Below are 27,270 nucleotides of genomic sequence, written 5' to 3' on the forward strand. Positions count from 1 at the left end.
ATCCTTAATTACCCTATAACTGAGTGGCTTTCTAGGCTATTTCAGAGAGCAGATAAATCAGCTACATTGCTATGGATCTGGAATCTCATGTGGTCCAGACTAGATAAGGATGGCAGATTTCATTCCTTGAAGGACATTAGTGAACCAGGTAGATTTTGATGAGTGTTGCCATGGTCACTCTGGGTCTTCGTGGGCCTTGCAGGGAGATTCTATGCCCTTATTAAGATCAACAGAGACTGTTATATACCAAATTTTTGGTATGGATCAATATTATTTTTTTTTGTTCAACATTCTTCTACTTAGTTGCAGGATGAGATTTAGCATAATGCTTGACACACAGCCATCACTTGCCTGAGTCTGCCGTATAATCTTTTACTTTATTGATGCACTCTGAATATTTATATATTTAGTATCGACACGTTGCACCAAGTCACCGTTACTGAGGCTAGCTTCATAGTGCAGATTTATGAATTGAACTTAAAATTTCTGGCCATTGGTTGGAGGTGGGACTTTCTTCCAATTTGGGGTCAGATATCTAACTCTGAATGCCCCTACCCCAAGTAGAAGCAAGCATTCCCTGACCTTTCACCCAGGAGATAAGGCCATTACCTTCATTAAATCTCTACTGTACATTCTTGGAAAGAGAGAAAAAGAACTTTTTTGAACCGTTCCAAAGCAAAGTCGTACTTGACTCAAAGTATTAATTCTTTCTTGCTGTACAGATGCGACCAGACCTGCTGAGTTCTGCAGCATTCTTTGTCTTTGCTTCAGATTTCCAGCCTCTCCAGTATTTTGCTTTTATATGAAACCTTTGTTTTTGTGTTGTTTTGTAACTATATGTACAGTGTAGAAACATATAAATTAATCTGAATCTTAGAACCATTAATTTGGTTCATTCTTGTTGGTCATTACTTCTTTCTGTCTAATCTCCAACTTTTATGAAAGTGGAAGTCAGGGCTGGGAATGAATTACATGACAAAAATAACCCAATTAAGTGCTTTATAGAAAGTCCATGTGATGTATTAACAACCCTGCACATGCATTTCCTGGTTGGCAAGGTTTTACTTTCTGGTCAAACTACCTGCTTCCTGCCTGTCTGGGCAGGATCTACATATATCACCACAAACAGGAACATTTACTGCATATAGACTGGCTTTTAATGTGCATTTCCAGTGCACTGCACTGCTACTGGGACATTGACCAGTATTGTCTGACACCAAGAACAATATTACTGGTTTGTGAAGATCATTGTTGCAGATGGCAGGACCTGTATTACTGATTCTATGACCAGTGCTACTGGTTTCAGGACCAGTTTTATCTACTGGTTTCAATTCCTATAGTTTTTCACTGTTCCATCACTACTGGTATTTCCCTTCGGTTACCAAGTTTGCCACATAAACTTCATTGATTAGTGCAAAGATAGAGAAGCAGAAGTATAGAAGAACTTTCAAGGTGACAAAATCTATAAATCGGGCAGGAGGAAAATTTGCAGCAAGGGAAATGTTTTTGAAGTTCACTCCTGTGAGAAGATTCCTGAGTAGCCATTCATGAGTTGGACAAACTATGTTTCCAGTGACAAGGGTCAGTGATCAGAGGTCATAGAATTAATGGGTGTTGTAAAGAAACCTTCTTTTGTAGACCCAGTTGTTGAGATCTCCAACACATTCAATGGTAACATTCAAACGAGAATGGGATTAATTGGTTAGCCCATACCAAAGGGTTGACACAAACACAGTGGACCAAATGGCGACATTCTGTGCTGTCTTATGCATTAGTTCTGTGACAGTGTAGGAACAAGGAAATCTTTCTTTGTGCAGTGACTTGTTCGACCAGGTAATGCTATGGCATGGCAGGGACCAATGGGAAGGTTCAGAAGATAGTAGTGCAGGGCTGTGGAGAATAGGCATGGACTTCTACAAAGAAGTTGATCAAAAATAAATTCATGAATGGCCTGTTTGTGTGTTGGAAAGCTCTGTGGTTTTAACTTCCAATGTTTGTTTGATCCTCCATCTTTTCTTAAACATTTAAACAATGCCATTGTACTTCTTCAATATCTTCATTTGATTCTGACATGAAGTCTAACTTCCTCTAATGCTCTGTTTAGTATAGATATCTCTGGAAGAGCAAAAGTTATTTTTCTGAGACAGAATGGCTACTTTCCACTGTCTTTTTCTGGTTTCTAAAGTGAAAAGTGACTGTTCAGGCAGAATTGTTTCACTTCAAAACCAGGGGGCATAATTTTAAGGTGAGAGGAGAAAGATTTAAAAAAGAATATGAGGGGCAGTTTTTTTTAAGTGGTTCTTGTCCAGGATGAACTGTCAGAGGAAGTAGTGGATGCAGGTACAGTTACAACATTTAAAAGAAATTCAAATAAGTATATGAATAGAAGACATTTGAAGGGACATGGGCTAAATGCAGGCAGGTGGGAGTAGATTAGTTTGGGAATGTGGTCAGCATGGACTAGTTGGACCGAAGGGCCTGTTTTTGTGTTGTATGACTCTGTAACTGCTCTCTGAGCAATGCAAGTGATATGACACAATATTGTATTTTGATTTTTTTTGTTACACCATGAAAGAAGAGTTGGATTGACAATGTTTAGATGGGGATTGAGAGTAACTGTGATGTGGTTTGATACCTTTTATGTTCTCTGTTGAGATTAGGTACTTACCAGTCTGCCACCAAATATATAAACAAACATTTAACCAAAGTTGCTTATATTGGTGAACAGGAACTATATAAATATGAGTCACCTGACACCAGGTTACAGTCCAAAGGGTTTATTTGAAATCACAAGCTTTCAGAGCACTGCTCTTTCCTCAGGTGAAGTGGAAGGAAGTGCACAGACACGGAATTTATTGGCGGAAAGACCATTGTTGGGTGACCTCTGACTTGTCCACCCCCCTCCAACCCCGGCAGCTTCACGTCATATATCAATATGGTAGAAGGTAGCTGCCATACTGAACTAGATGTTGTAATTGGCCCTCCCACCAGTTTTCCAGGGTGACAAGACCGACTCAATTTTGGTGATGATAGCCCAGTGTCTGCCATGTTATTGAAGTTACCTTCGCGGATGTTAGGCTCGCTGACTACAGCACATATCGGGCCCTTGGAGAAATGAGGCTCCCTTCCCCTTTTTCCTTACCATTTGACCCTATCGGATCAAATTGTGCAGGAATTGCGGCTGCTTGTCTTGGGATTCCCAAGCAGTTGTCTCAAACCAAGTATCCAACAACCGCCAAAATGTGGAAAGGTTTTTTCAAATGTGTTTCTGTGGAACGTGAAGGGAGTCTGGTGTACTGCCCTGAACACCATTCTCCCCCCTGCACTCTGCCATCTTCATGATGGTCCCATTCTGTTGCTTGCCCTGCCATGTGAAAGAACCCCTTGCTCTGCCTGTCTCCAGCATTCCCAGCAGGCTGTGCAACTGTAGCGTTTCCATGCACACCAATCGATGATTGACATCTGCTTTCAGAAGCTGTGCTGCACAAGGACATTAGAGGCCCACGCGCTGGAAAACAAAATCATGGAGAACATGGCCCACGTCTACCTTCGGTTTAACCGAGCTGCCGGCGGCATGACAACAGATTAACCGTGTGGAAAATGTTAACCCTGTCACACAAAGAACAATGTTAGACCGATTCTGGCTGGGATGGCACAAGCCCTGGTTTTGTAATTGATACAGGGAAAGCCGAGTCGAACAGAGTTTGTAACTCATTGTGTCCCAGCTGGGTCTAAATGCTGTGAGGCCAGGTAATCAATCAGTGAAGCTCTTTTAAAGAACATAAGAACTAGGAGGAGGAATAGGCCATTCAGCCCCTTGACCCTGCACTACCACTTATTGCAATCATGCCTGATCTCATTATGACACCAACTCCTGCCTGATTCCCATAACCCTTCAACCCAGCACTAATTAAAAATTTGTCTGTCTCCTCCCTCATTTTACTTTTATGTCCCAGCATCTGGGGTAGTGAATTCCACAGACTTACAATCCTTTGAGAGAAGTAGTTTCTCCTCATTTCTGCTTTAAATCTCTTCACGATTGTCCTACGTGAGGAAACATCATCTCTACATCTATTTTGTTCATCCTCTTCAGCATCTTTTACACCAGAATTAGATTTCCGCTCTGTTATAGAGTAGGTCAGACCCCTCAAAACATTTCAAGAAGGTAGCCTGGACCCTAAGTCTGCTAGTTGTTTTAAGCAGCTGGAAGCTGGATATTGTAGGAGAGAATCAGCTGGTCAAACCACTTAGTTTTAAACAAAACTGAGTTAATTTACAAGATTACTGAATGAAACACAAACAAAAGAGAACAGAATGCTGAATAACTTATCCTATCTGAAAACCCAACAGATCACCCCAACTTAATGATGCTGTTCCAAATACTTGCAACAATCCCCACAAACACCCCTTTGTACAAAAGGTAAAATCAAACACAGGGTCTTACAAGAGAGAGGTCAGAGAGAGAGTACCAGCCTGGATCTGCTTCTTTGGGTCCATCAGCTTTTTCCACACTACTGCTAAAATCCAAACCAAACATAACCAGAGGAAAACTGAGCCAAGAGAACTGGCCACTCCTCTTTCATTGTACAAGTGTTCTTTTTTAAAACTTGGAAGCCGCTGTCTGAGGCAGTAACTGTTAGCTATTATCAAATTGGCCCTAAAACCCTACAGTCTAGACTTTTTGGAGTCTGTGTCATTTACAACCTCTGAAAAAAAAGCCAGGAACAGCATAACCTTGTTAAAGGAGCAGCTTTGTTGCTCTCTCATTTTTCTAAACTCCAATATGTACAGCCTAAACTGCTCAATCTTTCTTGAGCAGACAAATCTGTCATCTCTGGAATCAATTTAGTGAAACTCCCCTGAACTGCTTTCAATGCAACCATATCCCCCCTCAAGTAAGGGGATCAAGATCGTACACAATTACCCAGGTGCAGTCTCATTAATGTCTCAAACAGATGCAGCAACACTTCCCTACTCTTGTACTGTATTCCTTTAGCAATAAGTGCTGAAATTCCATGAATTTGGAATGTTTTAATATGTTAAATAGATATTATAAATAGAAATTGTTGTTATTTTTGCTGACAGGGCCATTGTAGATTTAAATGATGATCTTGTGGCTACATTGGATTATACATTGACCTTGTTTCCCTGCAGGTTTGATGATAGCACCACTTCAAAAGGCACTATGTCTCATTGCTGCACCATCTTTGCACTCTAAATTCCAGCTTCTACTTCAGTATGCCCTTTAAGAGGTGCAGGCTGCCTGTGAATGGGGCTGGTCTCACATGGAAGAAGTGGGTACTGCAGATACTGGAGATTAGTCAAGATTAGAGTGGTGCCGGAAAAGCACAGCAGGTCAGGTAGCATCCAAGGATCAGGAAAATTGACAAACTCACCTCACATGAGCTTGGGCTGTGCTGTGCTGCCACTGAGCAACTTATTCCGCACTAGACTGTGCTTCACCATCCTCCAAGTGAGCACAAAGTTTGTTTGGTGCCTATGTTGCATTCAACACTTGAAGATTAATGATGTCACAATCTCAGCACCCATTTTTATCCAAGACCCTTACAATAATTAGACCTGCGAGACAGATTAAATTGTATGTGGAGATTCTTATTCCTCCCTGTTTGTGTCATCGAGTTGGATACACACTTCAGTGCACCTTGTTTTTCTGTACAGCTAGCAGAGTGTCAGACATGGTTCAGTGTAAGGACTTGTACAGGACATTGATTCGACCAGCAATGGAATACTGAGCGCAATTCTGGTCTCCCTGCTATAAGAAGGATTTTGTGAAACTTGAAAGGGTTCAGAAAAGATTTACAAGGATGTTGCCAGAGTTGGTGGGTTTGAGCTGTAGGGAGAGGCTGAATAGACAGGCGCTATTTTCCCTGGAGTGCCGGAGGCTGAGGGATGACCTCATAGAGATTTATAAAATCATGAGGGGTGTGGATAGGGCAAATAGAAAAGGTCTACTCCGTGTGATGAGGGTGTCCCGAACTACAGGGCATGGGTTTAAGAAGAGAAGGGAAATACTTAAAAGGGAGCTAAAGGGCAATTTCTTCACACAGCTGCCAGAGGAAGTGATGGAAACTAGTAAATTACAACATATAAAAGGCATCTGGATAGGTATATGAATAGGAAGGGTTTGGAGGGATATGGGCCAAATGCTGGCAACTGGAACGAGATTTATTTAGGATGGGTTGGACTGAAGGGTCTGTTTCTCTGCTGTACATCTTTATGGCCCTATGATTCTGAGTCTGAGGTTTATAGGTCAGAACCCTTATTAAAGCTTGAGCCCATAATTCAGGCTGCACTCCAGAGTCCGGACGCTGAGTCCTTCAGTTTATCAGAGGTGTCGTCTTTGAAATCAGATATTAAAGTGAAACCCCATCTGCCCTTTCTGATCGATATAAGTGATCCTTTGTGGTACTTTACCTTGCACCAGTATTGGAGATCTGCATGTAGTAGATTACAATAGCTCTACTATAATTTCTGTTTAATACTAAACCCAATGGTTGGATTTTGCAAAGTGCTTTTGATTCATCTTAATGAATAAATTAGTTAGACTAATGTAATATTCAGGACTTTTATGTATGTGTGGGAATATTTTAATTAACTAGCTTTTATTAAAAAAAAGTATCCTTGATGACTGCCAGACCATTTTAATTAAATAAGATTATAAGACAAGTCTCTTGATATCGGGTGAAGTGCAGGCCTTTTCAATGTGGAAATCCTGCCCTCCAATGACATTCAGACTTGAACTGCAAGTGAATATAAGAACATAAGAAACAGGAACCGGAGTAGGCTATTTTGCCTATAAGTGCTGCCTCTGCCTTTTAATTAGGTCAAGATTCAATAAGATTCAATCTGATCATGTTAATTCCACCTCACAGTGTAACCTCCCCTCCAACCCTAATAACCTCACTTGTTTGAAGGTCAAAAATTTGAATAACCCGCTTTTAATGTGTTGAATGACTCACAGCTGTTTGGGGAAGAGAATTCCAAGGATTGACACATTGCTCAGGGAAGAAATTTCCCTTCGTCTCTAGCTTAAATGGAAAACTCCTCATTGTGAAACTGTGCCCCCTAGTTCTAAAGACCCCACAAGGAGAAATATCCTCTGATCACTTACCACCTCCCTCTCAATGTTATGTTTCAATAGGTCACTTCCCATTCTTCTAAATTCAAATGAGAAAAGGCCCAACCTGCTAAACCTTTCTCCATAAAACCACACCCCTCCATACAGTATTTTGCCTCTGATCTCATTAATGCTTTGTATGGTTGTAGCAAGACTTTCCTACTTTCACACTCGAACTCCCTTGCTTAGTATATCCTCAAAAGGTTCCAATAAATTTGTCAAAAACTATTTCCCTTTCATAAAACCATGGTGACTCGGTCTAGTTGTATTACAATTTCCCAACTGCCCTGCTACTCCTTCCTTAATAACAGATCCCAGCATTTCCTCAATTGCAGTTGTGGATTTGGTGGCCTATAGTTTCTTGCTTTCTATTGCCCTATTGCTTGAATACAGGTGCAACATCTGCAGTTTTTCACTTGTCCATCAGCACTTGTCCAGAGTTGAGAAATTGTAGATCTACTATCTTGAGCCATTTCTTTTAAGATCCTTTGGTACATTGTTGTGGTTCTGTTCGCCGAGCTGGGAATTTGTGTTGCAGACGTTTCGTCCCCTGTCTAGGTGACATCCTCAGTGCTTGGCAGCCTCCTGTGAAGTGCTTCTGTGATGTTTTCTCTGACATTTATGGTGGTTTGAATCTGCCGCTTCCGGTTGTCAGTTCCAGCTGTCCGCTACAGTGGCCGATATATTGGGTCCAGGTCGATGTGCTTATTGATTGAATCTGTGGATGAGTGCCATGCCTCTAGGAATTCCCTGGCTGTTCTCTGTTTGGCTTGTCCTATAATAGTAGTGTTGTCCCAGTCGAATTCATGTTGCTTGTCAACACTACTATTATAGGACAAGACAAACAGAGAACAGCCAGGGAATTCCTAGAGGCATGGCACTCATCCACAGATTCAATCAATAAGCACATCGACCTGGACCCAATATACCGGCCACTGCAATGGACAGCTGGAACTGACAACCGGAAGCGGCAGATTCAAACCACTACAAATGCCGAAGGAAAGATCACAGAAGCACTTCACAGGAGGCTCCCAAGCACTGAGAATGTCACCTAGACAGGGGACGAAATGTCTGCAACACAAATTCCCAGCTCGGCGAACAGAACCACAACAACGAGCACCCGAACTACAAATCTTCTCACAAACTTTGAATCCTTTGGTACAGTTTATAGGTCCAGGGCAGCATGACGGCTCAGTGGTTAGCACTGCTGCGTCGCATCACCAGGGTCCCAGATCCGATTCCAGCCTCGGGCGACTGTCCATGTTGAGTTTGAACATTCTTCCCGTGTCTGCGTGGGTTTCCTTCCACAGTCCAAAGATGTGCAGCTTAGGCGAATTGGCCGTGCTACATTGCCTGTAGAGTTAGGTGCATTAGTCAGAGGGAAATGGGTCTGGGTGAATTACTCTTCAGAAGGTTGGTGTGGACTGGTTTGGCCAAAGAGCCTGTTTCCACACTGTAGGGAATGTAATCTAATCCAACAATATGTCAAATTAGATTTCCTAGTATGTTTTTCTGTTTGTGGTAGTGATAATTTTAGGTTCCTCCCTCTGGATGTCCCTTTCTTTTGTACTATTCTTAAAATGTTCTTTGATCATGTTGTACCACGAAGAAAAACACTAAATAGTTATTCAAGTCTCTGCCATTTCCCTGTTGCCCATTATTTAGTTATCCAGTCTCATCTATCCAGGGTAAAGCTTTGTGTATACCCTGTTGAAGCTCTTACTGTATGTTTTATATCTTTCTAGATCATTCTTATTTGAATTTCTCCCCTTTATTTGTTTTGCATTTTTGCTTTCATTTTTATTTTTTTTGTATATTCAGCCTATTGCTAATCTTTAAAACACTGTATGCCTTTTTATTTGAATTTGATGTCATGCTTAATTTCCTGAGGTGGCCATGCTGCCTTCTTCTCATGTGTTCCATCCATTTATCCAGAAAGTCTATCTTTTGAGAATTATTCTGCTACAGACACTAAATGATATTTATATCTATCGTTTTACCTTTTAATCTCTTTTCTTAGTCCCCTGCAATCAGCAGTGTTTTCACACCTTTTAATGGTCTTTATTTAAAGTTTTAAGACATTTTGGTTTCAGACCCACTTTTCTCACTCTCAAGTTGAATGTGAAACTCTATCATATTATCAGCTGTCTTGCCGAGAGGGTTGGTTACTAGGAGATCATCAATTAATCCTGAATGCTTACACACTACCATGTCCCTGGTTTGGTTCCACAATGTCATGTTCAAAGAAACTGGCCTAAATACACTTTATGAACTTATCCTCAAGTGGACGGCAGCTCTGCTAATATTGGAAAGTTGCCCTCGGGAGTGCACAATGGAAGTGCAGTGTGTTTGGTTTTGCATGAGTATTGCCTGTTTGATTGAAGGAGTAGCAAGAACTCAATTGACTCTTAATTCTCTTCTGAAGTGTCCAAGGAAAGTATTTTGTGTTGCAACTCTAGAATTTCCTCCTCACACCTCTTGCCTCGTTTAAGATGCTGCTTCTTAAAAAGGATTTCACCTGGGTCTTATATCTCCGTATGTAGAGTTGTTGCCAACTTCATCTGAAAATACTCCAAATGCTTGGGTTGCTTCTACCTCATGAAAAATGCCAGTTAAACACGAGCTCCTGCCTTTGGAGCAAATAAAAAGAGGAAATGCTAGAAATAACAACTTTGGCAACATCCAGTGAAGAAAAGAATGGGTTTAATATTGCAGCAGAATTCACTCCAAGAGCAACGAGATTTAAACAACTAATACCAGCTGAACAGCTTGAAGTCGGTGGCAAGGGGAGAGAGTTACACTTTTTGAGAGATCCTTGCCACCTGTCATAGTGCCAGCATTTCTAACCTTTAGTGTAGGCTGCATCAAGAAGCCCTATCTTGTGCTGATAGGGACTGAGATCATTTCCATCCAATCAACCAACCAACCCAGAGATGTTTTTGGACACCTCTGGAGCAGGTAAGACTTGAACCTAGCCTTCTGGCTGGGAGGTAGGGACACTACCACTGCACTACAATAGACTTAACATACAGGCACTGATAGTCAACTGGATAATGCTCACTAGTCTTAAACAGCATTAAATATTCTATCAGACATCGGTTCACAGGCATTAATTAAACTGAGACACCATTTGAACACTGCACCTGGATAAAAAGGCAAGAGCGTATTGTGTGTTTGCTAAAGAATTAGAGGCTAATTCAATTCCAACCAAAAACACAAATTGCTGGGAAAGCTTAGCAGGTCTGGCGGCATCTGTGGAGAGAAATCAGAATTAACATTTAGGTCCAGTGACCTTTTCTCTGAACGCATATGTGAGATGGTCACTGGACTCAAAACGTTATCTCTGATTGCTCTCCACAGATGCTGCCAGACCTGCTGAGATTTTCTCAGAATTTCTGTTTCTGTTTCATATTTCACCATCCACAGTTTTTTCAGTGAGCTAATTCAATTAGCCTGCTATTTAATTAGGACATTGCATAGACTGGCAATTGGAAAATACCAGAGAGTTCCTTTCTGTATATAGGTAGCTGCCCCTTTGCAAAATACTTTTGGGACTCTAATGCTGTCCTGCACTGCCCCTCATCTTGAACCTTCAAGTGAACTTGAGCTTATCTAAAGCTCTGCCCATATCTTAACTTTCCCCAAGTCCTATATACCCACCACTGCTGTTCTCATTGATTTATGGTGGCTCCTGGTCCTCATTTAAAACTCTTTTCTGAGTTTTCAAATCTCTCCATGGCTCTGTCCCTTTCTCTCTTTGTAAGCTCCTCCAGTCACACAATTCTCTAAGATATCTGCACACCTCCAATTCTTGTCTGTGGAGCAGTCCCAGGTTTTGTCACTCCATTATTGATGGCTTGACCTTTGTTGCCTGGGCCCTAGCCTCTGAACTTCTCTCCCCAAAACATCTCCACCTTTCTACCATCCTATCTCTTTGAGAAAGTTTGAGCCACCAATACACTATCTCTTTATGTGGTTTCTGTCAAGTCATATTTGTTAAAGCTCCTGGAGATATTTTATTTTGTTAACAGCACTGCATGAATGCAAATGTTGTTAGTGCATTTTATGTTGTCTCCTCAGTAATGGTAAATCATGACAGATAACCTGCTAAAAACCAGGCTTTACTCACTACACTGGGTCAGCTATCTGTTTGTGACTACTTCAAGTGGTACGAATATATGTGTTTGCTTGAATTGCATTAGCTTTATTGTCACATGTACTCAAATGAATACAGTGAAAAGTTTATAAGTTGCTACTTACAGTGCCATCTTAAGTGCAAAGATACCTAAATATAGATAGGAGCAGCATGGTGGCTCAGTGGTTAGCACTGCTGCCTCACAGCACCAGGGACCCAGGTTCCATTCCAGCCTCGGGCAACTATCTGAGTGGAGTTTGCACATTCTCCCCGTGTCTGTGTGGGCCTCCTCTGGGTTCTCCGGCTTCCTACCAGGATCCAAAGGTAGATAGGTTAGGTGCATTAGTTAGGAATAAATATATGGTAGGGGAATGGGTCTTGGTGAGTTGCTCTTCAGAGGATTGGTGTGGACTTGTTGAACTGAAGGGCTTGTTTCCATACTGTAGGGATGCTAATTCTTAAAAACGATTCTTCAGTTACAAGATTAGTAACAACGTCATCAACATGCGTTTCATTACTGTTGAAAAAAGTGCCGGCTCATCTTCACTGGGAGTTGTCCAGGAAAAGGATCAATTCAAAGAATTTATTGCCTTCCATTCACCTATTGATTGTTGATGTTGACAACGTCAATTTTCACAAGGGAAAGAAAGACTTGTGTTTCTGTTGTGTTTTTCATGATCTCAGTACAATCCTCTGAACTTTTTTTTCACCTGATAGGGCAAACTTTTAAGCGTAGATACAGTTGCAATGTAAGCACCCATGTTCAGATGGTGGCAAAAAGGAAGAAGGGGGACCAAAATGTATTGAAAATGGGAAAGAAAGATGCCTTAAAAAAAGGAGACCTACGAGGAAAATAATTAAAGATGCCGAGTAGGTCCATCAGCAACGAGCCTGTGTTCCCAAAGGATTCTTTTAATCATTTAGAGGATGAAATTAAAGTATATTTTCAGGAAATCCTCTTCCAATTAAGATTTCAATAAATCTGCTTATTAACTGTAATAATTTGGGTTGTTGCCATATTAATCATAACCAATAGCGACCTCTTACAGTTCAATTATATTCTGTGTAGTATCACATTCTGGATAACAATCCATTCAACAGTAGAGCATCCCACTTGTTTGGAGTGTTGTAATAGCGCCACCTCTTGGTGACTGTTCAATCAGGTGACTAGACCTGAAGTTCTGGATTTCCTTTCCTGAAGGTTTCTGCCAGCAGACCTTGCTTTCATCCTATCAGACATTTCTTAAAGCCTACTATGTTAAAGGCTTTATAAATGCTTTCATTGTTTGTTAGCATTGGAGGGAAGAGTTGTGTCAAGATACAAGACTGTGGTCCGATTATGATCCATTTTTCTTTGGAGTGGGTCATCTCTCTTGTGAAGCATGTATATTTAATACATATTTTGACATCAGCCAAATCAGTTATTGTGCATTTCCGGTTGATAAAGATGAGACTTCCTAGCCTTTTTAGAATGGTGTAACCCCAAGCCATGCATCTCTTAATCTCCGTTTAAATATTTTATGCAGTCAGTCAGCCACTTAACTGCTAGTGAATAAAGCTAAACAAACTGGCATCTTCCATCAAATCGAAAAATGAAAGAACTTTGATGATGTTGGCTGTTCAAGCAGTCAGCTACAAGAGCAGCTCCTTTGACTATTGTTTAAGAATGAACTCAGTTGTCACATAGGACAAGTTTGAACTTTGAGAAGCCTGGGGGAAATCCTCAGGGAGAACTCTGCTGGCCACAGGAATTTGAGATATGATCGGAGATTGAAAGATCCCAGAATTATCCAACATCGGAACTTGAGCTTGGAAGGGAAATCATCACGTTACATCAAGTACTGTCAGTTTTTCCTGAAACCTCCATTCCAGCAGGATCAGGAACACATTGAATGAATATCTCCAATTAAATAACTGTGAACTGTGACTGACTAAAATATTAACCAGTTAGTGTGTGCAGCCGACATGATCGAGGGTTAAGTGGAACAAAAGTTGGTTTGACATACTGAAAATAGATTGCAGTCGAATGCGTTTGGTTAATTTTAAACATCTTTTGTTTTGAAGACAGTACATTTTTTTCTCAAAGCCACTCATTTCAAAATATCAGATGTTTTTTATAAAAGCTATACATTTGTTCTTTTTATTTATTTTGTTCCATTCTAATAACTGAAAAGTTATTTTTAATTGTATGAAATGACTGATTTATTAATAGATTATAAATGTAAAGGGAGCAGCAATTTTTGCAAACATTGAGCACACTGTTATAATAGTGACCTGTGGGTTTAGGAAGAAGAAAATAACTTCATTTCTATAGCACCTCTATGCTTCAAGATGTCTCAAAGCACTGAACAGTTAATTAAGTATGTTTGAAATGTTGCAATGAAGGTACCATAACAATTTATCTACAGTAAGCTCCCACAAATAGCAATATGATAATGACCACATTAATTATTTCAACCATGTTGTTTGAGAGATAAATATTGCATGTCAGAGGGGAAAATCCCTGCTCTTCAGAATAGTACCATCGAAGAGGGCAGAAAGGATTTCCATTTAACATTTCATTTGAAGGACGGCACTTCCAACAATGCTGCACTTCAGGCTGTGTCAACCTAGATTACATGCATAGATTGCAAACTCATGAAGTGGGATGTATTCCCACAATTTTGACTCAAAGGCTAGAGCATTAATGTTGTAGTATGGGTTTTGCAGCTCAATATTACCGTGTTTCCTCCTAATTCAGAGCTCATTTGTATGCAATGGCTTCTGTCAGTCAGGAGTAATAATTGGAAATAATGATCAGCTCGAGTCCAATGTGTGTAATAAAACTGATAATGCAAGCAGTGGTTTGCTAGAGATTATATCATGTGGTAACAACAACACACACTTGTTTACGTAGCACTTGTAAGGAAATAATCACAAGAATGTAGATCACAGGAGATATCATCAAACAATATTGGACATTGGCCACATAAGGAGATATTGAAATAGATGACCGAAAGTGTGGTAAAGATCACCAGATTGGGAAGCAATTCAGAATTGATGAACTCAGATAAAAGGATATGATTTTGAGTTTTGCTGAACTGCTGGAATGGAAGGTAAATACATTGCCTTTGTGATGGATATGTTTTCAGTGTACAAAGAAAGAGTTACTCCACAGCCAAGAACTAACTCAGAACTTCTCAAATAACGTGGTTCAAGGCCTGTGTTGCAGCAGTCTTTTATTTAAAACTTGCTTTGACAGCATCAAAAGATAATTGGAAATTTTCATGAGTTCTACATGTGTGAGTCTATCACTGTGAGAGAGGCGAAAGGACTATGTCACTGTTCCTGCTACCTTTTTCCCTCCTTTCTCCAGCAAATGTGATTCATGCTGCAGTGCATTTCCACACTCTGTCTTCTACAACTTCATCTGAGGGACTACCCTCAAGTCTAGACAATCATTGACACAGGCTATTTGACTGTAGCAAGGACATCTCAACAACGACTTACATTTAACAGTCAGATATTTCAAGATGCTGCACAAAAGGTTCTTGGTTTAACACGACATAATGTAAACCTAAGGTCTCATGGCTGATATTTTAAGGAGTGTATTTAAAGGAGAAAACAGCAATAGAGAGGAGGAGATGTTTAAAGAAGGGAGTGTCATCTGAAGCCAAAGAAAAGTGAAAACTCAAAATGGTGGAAATGGAAGAGAGTACATATTTCAGGGAGTTGTAGGCTTGGAGAGACTACAGAAGGAAGTGTGAGACCGTGGATTGATTTGAAGGAAAGTTTAAAGTGGACGTGTTACTGTTTGGTTAGTAATATTAGGAGGGATGTCCTCGATCTGGTATAAATTATTCATTGGATGAAATTTGTGTACTTGCTGACCCAACTACATGTACAACTAAGCTAAAGGAAGGACTTACATTTATAAAGTACATTCTGGGACATCCCAAAATGCTTTGCAATGAAATAAATAGTTTTGAAACATAGTCCCAGATATAATGGAGCAACACTGGACATTATTGCCCAGGAACAGGCTCTTCAGCCCATATTGACTATGATGCCATTCTAAGCTAATCCCATTTGCCTACATGGTCCATATCTCTCTATTCTCTTCCTGTTCATGTATCTAAATGCCTCTTAAATATTCTATCACATCTGTTTTTATCATTTCCACCAGCAGTATTCTAGGCACATACACCCTCTGCGTTCTAAAAAAAAACTTGCTTTGCGCATCTCCTTTAAACTTTGCCCTTCTCACCTGAAGCCTACAATCCTGGTATTTAACATTTCCATCCTGGGAAAAGAGATCCAACCATCCACCTTATCCATGTCTCCCATCAATATACATACTTCCATCAGGTTGCCCCTGAGCTTCTAACACTCGAGTGAAAACAATCCAAGTTTGTCCAATTTCTGATACACCCCAATCCAGGAAACATTCTTTCTCACCCTTTTCAAAGTTTCCACATCCTTCCTATATTGTGGTGACCAGAATTGCACACACTATTCTAAATGTAACCTAAACTAAAAGTCTTATACAGCTGTAACATGACTTGTCAACTTTTATACTCAGTGCTCTGACTAATGAGGGCAAACATGCCGTAATCCTTCTTAACCACTTTATCCACTTGTGTTACCATTTTCGGGGAGCTATGGATGTGGACCCCAAGATCTCTCTGTATCGCAATGCTTCTTAAGGGTCCTGCCATTTACTGTATACTTTGCTCTTGCATTTGACCTCCAAAAATACATCACCTCACACTTATCTGGATTAAATTTCATCTCTTATTTCTCCACCCAACTTCCCAACTGATTTATATCCTGCTGTATCATTTGACAAACTTTCTCACTATCCACAACTCCTCCAATTTTCATGTTATCTGCAAATTTACTAATCAAACCATACAAATCATTTACCTACATAAAACCCACAACAGAAATCCCATTACTGATCCTTGTGGAACACCGTTAGTCCCAGACCTCCAGTCAGAAACACACCCCTCCACAACTACCCACTGTCTTCAATGACCAAGCCAATTTTATATCTAATTTACCAAACCACTATGAATTCCACAACACCAGGTTATAATCCAACAGGTTTAATTGGAAGCAGTAGCTTTCGGAGCGCTGCTCCTTCCATCAGGTGGTTGTCCAGTGCGCAGTATGCTGCTGCTTAGTCTCCTGAACGAGGAGTGGACTAAGCAAGTGTTCGCTGTGACAATCCCATTGAACTGATTGTGGTGGGGAGGAGGTGGTGGAGGCGGGAGACTTCAGCAATGCTGCAGGTCCCTTACACACAAGAAATAAACCCTGAGACAGAGAGAGGGAGCAAGGCAGGCAGAGTGAGGAAAAAGGAAACTTCGGAAAACTCTGCGCCCTAGAGAAGAGGCATTGCATAAATTAACTGAATAATCAATATTCCAAATGAAATACTAACTGCCCATCTTATTCGGATAATCGAGGTTCGTCTGTAAACAGGACTTTGCTCAAACACCTTTTTGAACTGGTTGCACCAAGGGAGCCGTACCATGGGAACATACATCCAGGGGTTCCTGGCAGATTCCAACTGCACAAAATGAATGAGAAAGAAGGGGCAGGAAAATTCAAATGAGATGTTAAACTGTGTGCATGGCTAGATGGGGCATCAACAGCTGCAGGGGAGGAAATGACTCTTCCAGATTAACAGCATCAAATGGGCTACAGATCTTCTTTATCCCAATCCATTTCCTGATGTTTAACCCATAAGTGGTTGTGTTCAATAGTATTGGTGACACTGAAATAATGGTGCCTGAAAGTGGCGTGGGATTGAGGGAGTATTAGCTTGTCTTCCAATGTTGCTACCTCTAAAAGTCAACAATACTCACTTCCCAATTATTAAGCATTGTGAAAATTAATATAATTTAATATAATTTGGAAAACAACGTGTCTCCAATACAGTTTAAAATTTTAGATAGCAGAAACAGGCTATGTTGGTGTTTAATGTTTCATAAGAGTCCACTGTTGCCTTACTGGATCTCTTCCTATCAACAGATCCTTTTATTCCTTTTTCTTTCGCACTAACTAGATTCTCCTTAAATACATCTGTGCCACCCACTTCCACTAGTCTGTGCAGGAACAAGTTACACAAGGGACGAACAAATGTTTTCTCTGGAGGAATTTAATTGCTAACCCTGAAGGGAGCTGTTTTCCCAGTGGAGATGATTAATTGGTGCTTCAGCCTTCTGTTGCATTTTCTTCCAGGTTACAGAGAAGGCTTTCTTTGGAAACGGGGGCGTGACAATGGTCAGTTCTTGAGCAGGAAGTTCATATTATCAGAACGAGAAGGCGTGCTGAAATATTTCAACAAACATGATGTAAGTACACAAGCCCCTCACCTGTACTGAAGTTCCTTGTCTGCTCACGGATATGGCAAAACCTGAAACATGCATAAAACAGTCTGATTTAAATCACAGTTTGTAAGTTTAAAAATAGCAGCTTTGAAAAGGTTCAGTGTGCAATTGGCAGCAGGAATCCCTCCAGTAACATTCAGAATCGGTGAACATTATTGCCATGCCATGCATCTATTTCAGGCTCACATCTGCTCTGAGCACAGACTCATTCTGTCAAGTAGACCCAAGTATCTTTTTATACATTCATGGTAAGCGAATGTCTCCACTTGCTCTTAGAACAAAAGAACAAGGAAAATTTTCAGCCCAGGAACAGGCCCTTCGGCCCTCCAAGCCTGAGCCGATCCAAATCCACTGTCTAAACATGTCGCCCAATTCCTAAGCATCTGTATCCCTCTGCTCCCCACCTACTCATGCATCTGTCCAGATGTATCTTAAATGAATCTACCATGCCTGCCTCTACCACCTCTGCTGGCAACGTGTTCCAGACACCCACCACCCTCTGTGTGAAGTACTTGCCGCGTGTATCTCCCTTAAACTTTTCACCTCTCACCTTGAAAGCGTGACATCTTGTTATTGAATCCTTCACCCTGGGAAAAAGCTTATCTCTATCCACCCTGTCTATACCCTTCATGATTTTGTAAACCTCAATCAGATCCCCCCTCCTCAATCTCCTTTTTTCTAATGGAAACAAACCTAACCTACTCAACCTTTCTTCATAGCTAGAACCTTACATACCAGGCAACATGAGAAGGCCATGGGTGTACAGCTTTTTCAGTAATTGTGGTCCAACTGTATTATAATTTTCAGTCACAGTTTCAATGAAACTGATAGACTTGCTAGGACATTTCAATGGGCCATAAAGAGTTGACTGCATTGCTGTGTTTCTGGAGTCACATATTGAGCAAAGTAAAGTTGCTTGATCTCCTTTGCTGCAGAACGTTGGTTAACCCAATGGTTCCTTGCATCAATCCGTTAGTTACATATCGCCATCACCATTGCAAGCAATTTAATTCCAGATTGACTTAATTTTCCAAAACAAAATCCCCTAGCTGTTATACTGGGATTTCAACTCATACTTCCAGATTATTAGTCCATACCTATCCCTCCAAACCCTTCCTATTCATATACACATCCAAATGCCTTTTAAATATTGCAATTGTACCAGACTCCACCGCTTCCTCTGGCAGTTCATTCCATACACGTACTATCCTCTGCATGAAAGGTTGCCCCTTAGGTTTCCTTTATATCTTTCCCCTCTCACCCTAAACCTATGCCCTCTAGTTCTGGACTCCCCCACCCCAGGGAAAAGACTTTGTCTATTTATCCTATCCATGCCCTTCATTATTTTTAAAAGGCTCTATAACACCACCCCTCAGCCTCCGATGCTCCAGGGAAAACAGCCCAAGCCTATTCAACCTCTCCCTATAGCTCAAATCCTCCCAACTCTGACAACATCCTTGTAAATTTTTTCTGAACCCTTTCAAGTTTCACAACATCCTTCCGAGAGGAAAGGGGGCTGGCAGGTTGAGATATCTGGTTATCATGGACGAGTTGGGCCAAAGAGTCTGTTTCCATGTGTACATCTCTATGACTCCTTGACCACTGGATTGCTATGTCACTGAAATAATTACTATGCTGCTCTCGGTAATGACGATACTGTCAGAAAGGAGCAATTGGATTTGTGCTGGGAAGGGTACAGCAGGAACTGGGGCAAGTACTGGAGGAGATAAGAGGTTGCAATCTGTTTTCTCCTCACAATGCCCTTATGTCTTGTTGTTTTAGTCCCTGCTGCCATGCTCCCTAACATGAGATGGACAATTTCATTGCTAAAAGGTTCATGCGGATCCTGTTCTATGACTAGTTGTTAAGAGACCTGCAAGAGTAGTCTAAAATGACTCATTTTCTTGAGTCCAATTCATTCACAACATTGATCGAGGATGACAATAGCATAGCCTTGGGCATATCAACTTGCACTTTTGCAGCCATACCTACAGCCCACATAAAGTCACAACTAGCAATTCTTTCTGCTCACCCCTCAATTCCGTATCATGATATCTGAAGATTATTTTCATTATCCTGGTTTCTGTACATGAGGAAATTCATCAGACAGTATTTTATTTAACTCAAACTGTACAGACTAGACCAGGAAGTCCATATGTCATTTCAAAATATTGTCATTGGCATATTCTTAGAAACTGAGGGCTTGACATTATTTTACAACTAGAATACTAAGCTCAGCATCCTCATGAGGTTCATAAAAGTTCAAAAGCAGAGGAGAATCTACTCTTTGCATTGATTGGCAAAATGATTCTGTAACTGAATCTAACTAATCAAGAACAAAAGATTAGCCATTGTCCATGTTGGGGTAACCCTATTAGAGAGATGATTTGGTTTTAGCACGTAAATGCACTGATTTATCAACAGATCTTGACATAGAGTAGTGACTTTCTTCTGATAATTTCATATGGGGCAGTTTGCAAGAAGACAGTTGCAGGTGCCATTCTTAAAATAGTTGATTGTTTTAAGCTAAGAGAGATGAAAACCACAAGCTATGACAATAAATAGTCTGTTTTGTACTGTCCCTCACAACCTGTTGTAGCAACTTATTTGGAAAGTAACCCTAAATAACCCTTTGAGACTTTTGAACCACCCAGGACCAGTGAAAGAAAACAATATTTGATGAGTTATAGCCACTCATTACCATCCATTGCCACCCTCCAGCTGTCAACAGTGAAAAATCACTGAAAGCATTGATGTCTGATGGGCATGGACCCTCAATATGATTTGGTTGGTTTTGCCTCTCTACTCTCCCTGCCCCCAACACGTAGTGTTTCACCCAACCTGGCAAGGTAGAGGATCAAGTAAGACAGCATTTCCGAAAACAAAACAAAGATCCTTTCCTAACCTCATGGCATCCCAAAGTGCTTTTCAGGTGATGAGGTACCTTTGAAGAATTGTCATTGTTCCAATGTAGAAATTCACTGCATCATCAGCCTGCACACAGCAAGATGTTACAATGTGATCATGACTTTATGATGTTGATTAAGGGATACGTCTTAGACCTGGGCACAGGGGAGAACTCACCTGCTCCTCTTCAAAATGTCAAGGTGGGCAGATATTCCAGAAGTGGGCTGGGGTGAGATCAAGGAGGAGAACTTCAAAATCCAGATATTGCTTGACCAGGAAAAGCAGAAACTACGGTCCGATATACTGTCAATAGAGAACAGAAATACTCCTGGAGATTAATGTCAAGTTGCAACACTGTAGGAAAAATTGGGATAGTAAACAGTTTGAAACAAAAATCAAAAGGTCTCGTTATGTGGCGAGCAACCCTCCCTGACCGGCCTGCAGTGTCCGGGATATGGATTGATTATTTTCTTTTGAACACGTTTGTTTATTAGTAGTAAAGATTTTGGTGATCTGAAGAGAAGAGCTGTTTATCTGTGCTGTAGTGGAAGGAGGATGTTTTGATGACATTGCCAGGTGTAGATGCAACCAGGAGTTGGCAACTCTCCACCTTTCAGTTTGGCTCACCTTTTGCTTTCTCTATTTCCCAGGCGAAAGATCCAAAAGCTGTCCTGAGGCTGGAACAAATCAATGCCACTTTTCAACCGACAAAAATTGGGAATCCAAATGGATTACAAATTACATACTTAAAAGACAACAGTACCAGGAATATATTCGTCTATCACGAAGATGGAAAGGTGAGATTATGCAAACTGAAGTAACTATTTCAAAATGGATGTAGCGTGTTACTGAGGGTTGGTTTATTTTCAAAGCAAGGGGAAACAAGATAGTGTGCATTTTATTTAAACTGTGGTCCTTATTTTAAAACAAATAGATACAGACTGCACTCAGTCTGGCTGATGATAGTAGACTGGCCGTTGGTGGTCTGTGGTCTTTAATTATGTTTTATGTCTCAGTTCAGTGACGCACGAGTTCGTGTTCTTGAACTGCTTTTTTTTCATGGAGTTGCTGCTGTTTTAATTGCTGGTTTCAAGACATGGCAAAACATACGTGCGATTTTCCATCATTGGCAGCCAGGACATTTAATGGACTAGTATTGATGGCGTCATAGCCATTTTGAAAATGGCATTGATCACTTCACCAAGTTGTAATACCGGTGCTGCCATTTTAAATATGCAGTACTGCCTCTGTACTCCGTTGAAATATCAGTGTAGGATCTGTGCTATGTGCAACCTAACCATCCCTGCTTTTCTTTAAAATAGTATTATGGGATCTTTCACATCCACAGAGGTATAATATCTGTTTAATATCATACTTGGTGGCTCAGTGGTTAGCACTGCTGCCTCACAGCACCAGGGATCCAGGTTTGATTCCAGCCTTGGGCGACTGTCTGTATGGAGTTTGCACATTCTTCCCATGTCTGCATGGGTTTCCTCCGGGTGCTTTGGTTTCCTCCCACAGTCCAGGTTAGGTGAATTGGCCATGCTAAATTGCCCATCGTGTTCAGGGATATGTAGGTTAGGTGCATTAGTCAGGGGTAAATATAGAGTGATAGGTATGGGAATAGATCTGGGTAGATTACTCATTGAAGGGTCAGACGCATTGGGCTGAAGGGCCTGTTTCCACACTATAGGGATTCTATGTTGGGATTCTATGATCTCACTGCACAGAATGGAATTTCTGGCAGTACAATCCCTCAGTTCTGCACTGGGAGTGTCAGCATAGATTTTGTTCTCAAGCCCTGGCATGGGACCTTTCAAAAATGACCTTGGTTGTGAGTTACTGAGCCATGGCTCACACCTAATGAGCTACAAATTGCTAAACTGTGTAGGTTTTACACAATTCAAAGTCCATTGTTACATTTTGTAATGGGCTAAATGTTCAGAACTCTTTGTTCCATGTCTCCCTCATACATGCACTTGATAAAATAACAATGCACCCAGCACCTTCAAGCCATTAACCTACTTCTAATTCAGTAACAAATGCAAAATGCATCAAATTCAAAACGCAATGCCTGTATTTATTTAAAACTACAGTAATAGTTTAAACATAGGCTATCAAATGTATAGCATCAGTCAATTTGTTGGCCAACAGATATGTGGAATTGGTTATTTGCTTAACCAAATTTACAGTGTCGGTCATTTGCCTGACCATCAGTAGTTATTTTTGAAAGGATGTTTACTAATTCTTTCTCATTTATAAACAGGAAATAGTTGACTGGTTCAATGCAATCCGAGCAGCACGTTTCCATTATTTACAAGTGGCATTCCCTGGAGCTAGTGATGCTGATGTGAGTCCAATTATATATTTAAATTCTTACCCAGAGAATGGTTAGTATGTGGAAATTGTTGCCAGAGATTGAGATGAATAGCTTAGATTCCTTTAAGGGGAAGTGGAATAAACACATGAAAGAGAAAGAAGTTGGAAGATATGTTGATGGGGTTTGATTAAATGGTGTGAGAGGAGGCATCTGTAGTTTTTCCCTCTCTCTCTAACTCTCTCTCTCTTTCTCTCCCCATTGAAATAATGTATTGCTTTTCTATTTTTCCTATCAAATGGATAACCTTGCATTTTCCACACATTGTACTCCAACTGCCAGATTTTACCTATTCATTTAACCTACTAATATACTCTGCGTCTTCCTGGCTACATGTTTTTCCATCTCTCTTTTACATTGGCTGTACGTTTAACTACAATACACGTCATCCCTATGGCCACATCTGTAGCAGAGACTGTAAACAGTTGAGGTCCCAGTACTGATTTCTGTGGCTATTCATTAGTTTCAGTCTACCACCAGAAGATGATGTGTTAACCCAACTCTATTTCCTGTAAAGTTATCCCGTCTTCACTCCATGATAACGTATCATCCCGAACTAAAGTTCTCTTTAAGCTGTGTGTGTGCACAGTCATTCCAAGACTCCGTGTGCTGTGATTAGAATTGGCAAGCTGATTGTAGTTTTGACTACTGCTTCTGTAAGTCACTGCCACACACAGACCTCTGAGGCCTGCACAGCTGCAAAGAATGAAGGAGTGCTGCCCTCAACTTGTATCTTGTAACTTTAATCAGGCCTCTTAATGAATGTACAGTGTTTGGAAATTAAATGCAATGTATCTACTGGTTCCTTTTTATCTACTTTGGCTATTATAACCTCCATCAACTTTAACAGATTTGTCAAAAATATTTCCTATTCAAAAAGCATCAACTTGGGCTGATTAACCTATTTCCTGAAGAAGGGCTTATGCCCAAAACGTCGAATCTCCTGTTCCTTGGATGCTGCCTGATCTGCTGCGCTTTTCCAGCAACACATTTTCAGCTCTGATCTCCAGCATCTGCAGACCTCACTTTCTCCTGACCTATTTCTATGCTGTATATCCTGTGTCATTTTCAATTAATTTAACTTGCAAAAGTTGGATTATTTTCCTGCTTTACAGTTTGCTGTTAAAACCATTTCCTTCATCACCAATTTACTTACAGGGTCTAAAATGGAATAAACTGATAGTGCAGGTGCAGTGATTTCGTACAGCAATTTGTCTCAATCTCCAGAGACATCAGCAACTTTGAGAGTTACTTGATGCTGTCACTATGCTCACTGAAAATCAAGGGTGATCCAGGTTTCACAGAAGTCAATTAACCTGCAAGCTCTCCTCCTAGTCCCATACCATCCTGACTTTGAAATATATCATCCATTCCTTCATTGCCACTGGGTCAAAGTCCTGGAACGCCCTATCCAACAATCAGTATCGGGGTACCAACAGCATAGGATTCAAGTTTGCAGAGCATCACCTTGTCAAAGGTAAGTAGGGTTGGGCAATAGATACCAACAACTTTGAATGAATTAAAAACAGGTTTTCTGCTGCTTCAGTATGAAGGCTTCAGTGCAGTGGTGTCTGTTGGTTATGTGAATTATTGATGGGTGTGAAAGGTCATAATATTCTGAGCCATTTAACTGCCCAATCAGGCCACAGTTAGCCAGAGTTTTGGCTGATGAGGGAGTTTGTTAGGTTTAGCTGAAGGCAGTTGAGACTGAGATGCAACACTGAAAGGTTACATGGATCCACCAAGTTGCTGAATTCCTTGCTGCTTTTTCTTGACAACGAACAGGGAGACTTGGAGACAGCTGGAAGTATTGTGCAGCTTGGGCAACTTGACCCATGTAAATAGCCTTCTGATAAATTGAATAAGAATGTGAGTAACAAGAGATAGCCTCCTGCCCCTGCATTGCTATTCAGTAAGATCTTGAACCTCAGCTTCACCTTCTGCTGTATCTCACCACAATCTCAGTAGTGAGTGAATCCGGCGATCGAGTATTCATTGTCCCCTACGATACAGAATTTTAAAGATTCACAAACCGGTGAATGAAGGCATTTCTCTTCGCCTTAGTTTTTTAAGTGGCTGACTTAAATATTGATCACAATTCAAAACACTACAGACAGGGGAAATAGTCTCTTAGCATCTACCTCACAGAATGGTACGGGGTCAGTTTTCTCTTATATACTCATGGAATGTGGGTGTTGCTGGCTGTGCCAGCATTTATTGCCTGTCCCTCATTGCTTTTGTGTAGGTGTACTGAGCTGCCCTCTTGAATCCTACAATCCCTAGATAGACTCACAGTGCTGTTGGAGAGGGAGTTCCAGTATTTTGACCCAATGACACAGAAGAAATAGCAATATATTCCCAAGTCAGGATGCTGAATGGCTTGGAGGGGCAGCGACACTTTGTGTGTCCCATATATTTGCTGTCCTTGACCTTGTCCTTGATGGAGTGGTTATGGGTTTGGAATATTCTGTCGAAGGGTCTCAGGTGAGTTTCTGCAGTGTATCTTGTAGATAGATGAGCATCGAGGGAGTGAATGTTTTTGGAAGTGATGCCGATCAGGTGCACTGCTTCGTTCTGGATGGTGTCAAGCTTGAATGTTGTTGGAGCTGTATCTATTCAGACAAATGGGGAGCATTCCTTCACGCTCCTGACATGTGACTTGAAGGTGGTTGACAGGTTTCGGAAAGTCAGGAGGTGAGTTACAGAATACTGATCCAGATTTCTAGCCTCTGACCTGTTCTTGTAGCCATAGTATTTATATGGTGAGTCCAGCTCAGTTTCTGGTCACTGGTAACCTTACAATGTTGGTAGTGGGACGATTCGGTGATAGTAATACCACTAATGCTGATGGATGGTGATTAGATTCTCTCTCGTTATTACCTGGCACTGTACGGCACAAATGTTATCTGCCATTTTTCAGTTGAGTCGACTGATAGCCTTGACATCATCTGCTGAAGGCAGATTATCAGTATTCCCAGAGCTGTTATTTGATTGGAACCTCTTTGTTCCACAACACACAATCTTGATAATGCTCTTCCTCTTCTGTACCTTTCCTGTCCACTGAGCTACCCATTGCTGTCTCCAATTACTAACACTATCGGATAGGGGTCAACAGCTCCTCAATTGGATCCAGCTATGTCACCCAGCTTTAATTCCAGCCCTTGGTTTGAACTGGGGATATAATTCTGCCGTGTGTCCTGAGAAAATATTAACAGCAACACTTTTTCCTTTGTATCTCAGCTGGTACCAAAACTAACGAGAAATTATGGTAAAGAGGGATACATGGAGAAGACTGGTCCAAAGGTCAGTAAGACTTTTGCATATTTTTCAATATTTTTCCAATAATTTATTTATCTAAGAAAGCTTTACTGTTTGTAAACAAGCTTCATAATATTTACATATCAAATGCTTCAGTTATCATCTCTCCATTGTTATGATCCCAGCTGATGCTAGTGGTGGACAAGTCAGATCCCAGATTAAGACCTGGCTTGATAGATTGTAAGTTTTATTTTGCAGCTTGTTACTGTGCTGGTCAGTCACTGTACATATTCACAAAGAGACTGGCAATGTACTTTAAACACAAGATTGTAAAAGTTCTTTACACAAAAAAGAAAAAGAATTGTATTACAATTACAACAATTAGTCAAATTTCAGAAATAAAGATTAAACCCGTTCACCCTCAATAATAACTTCACTAACACCTGGACCTCAGTGAAAGGTCATCTAATTTCTACTGTAAAGTTCCTTGTTCAGTTTGCACAGCTACATCCACTCCTTCTCAGGAACTGTAGCAATTCATTAGCTGCTACTCATTTAGTTAGTGTCACTTCCTGAAATCCTTAAACAGATTTCTAGCACAGTTCATATTTCTTAACAAGGTTTCATTAATCTACTCTTCCAAAGCCTTCACTTTCTAGAGTTTTTCTCCTAATAACTTTTAAACCTCAAGATTTCATTAAACTGCTTTTGGAGGTGGCTAAGGTAACAGCACCTTTTGCTGCCACAGACCTGCTCTCTCTATCCTTCTGGATGGTTCTCCCTTGAGAAAAAGGAAATTAGTTTTTGTCTCTACAACAGCCCAATATTTTGAAATTGTCTTTTATGCTTTTTTCTAAAGCACTATTCACCTTGAGGTTTTCTGTTTAGAGGGTCTCAGTTAAACACATTTCTGGATAACCCTTTGCCATCTGGAACTCAAAAATAAAACTAACGTTGTCTTTCTTAATGCATACAATATAGAAATACCTATCAAACTTATAGCAATATAAGTTCTATATTCGAACTGAGTTTCCAGTTAATATCAATATAGAATGAACCTTCATCACTTCATGAAGTC

At 40.6% G+C, this 27,270-nt stretch overlaps 1 protein-coding gene across 2 annotated transcripts in view; it reads left to right on the forward strand.

The window, feature by feature from the left end:
- Nucleotides 1-27,270, forward strand: part of LOC132825163 (arf-GAP with dual PH domain-containing protein 1-like) — a 127,202-nt gene that overhangs the window by 87,815 nt on the left and 12,117 nt on the right. For both annotated transcript variants that reach the window (XM_060840186.1, XM_060840187.1), the window contains exons 5-8: nt 17,502-17,614; nt 21,208-21,354; nt 22,824-22,907; nt 26,175-26,237. In XM_060840186.1, the coding sequence (XP_060696169.1) occupies nt 17,502-17,614; nt 21,208-21,354; nt 22,824-22,907; nt 26,175-26,237 (407 nt within the window). The remainder of the gene's footprint in view (nt 1-17,501; nt 17,615-21,207; nt 21,355-22,823; nt 22,908-26,174; nt 26,238-27,270) is intronic.

Source organism: Hemiscyllium ocellatum, chromosome 20 (assembly GCF_020745735.1).
Source record: "Hemiscyllium ocellatum isolate sHemOce1 chromosome 20, sHemOce1.pat.X.cur, whole genome shotgun sequence".
Classification (NCBI taxonomy): domain Eukaryota; kingdom Metazoa; phylum Chordata; class Chondrichthyes; order Orectolobiformes; family Hemiscylliidae; genus Hemiscyllium; species Hemiscyllium ocellatum.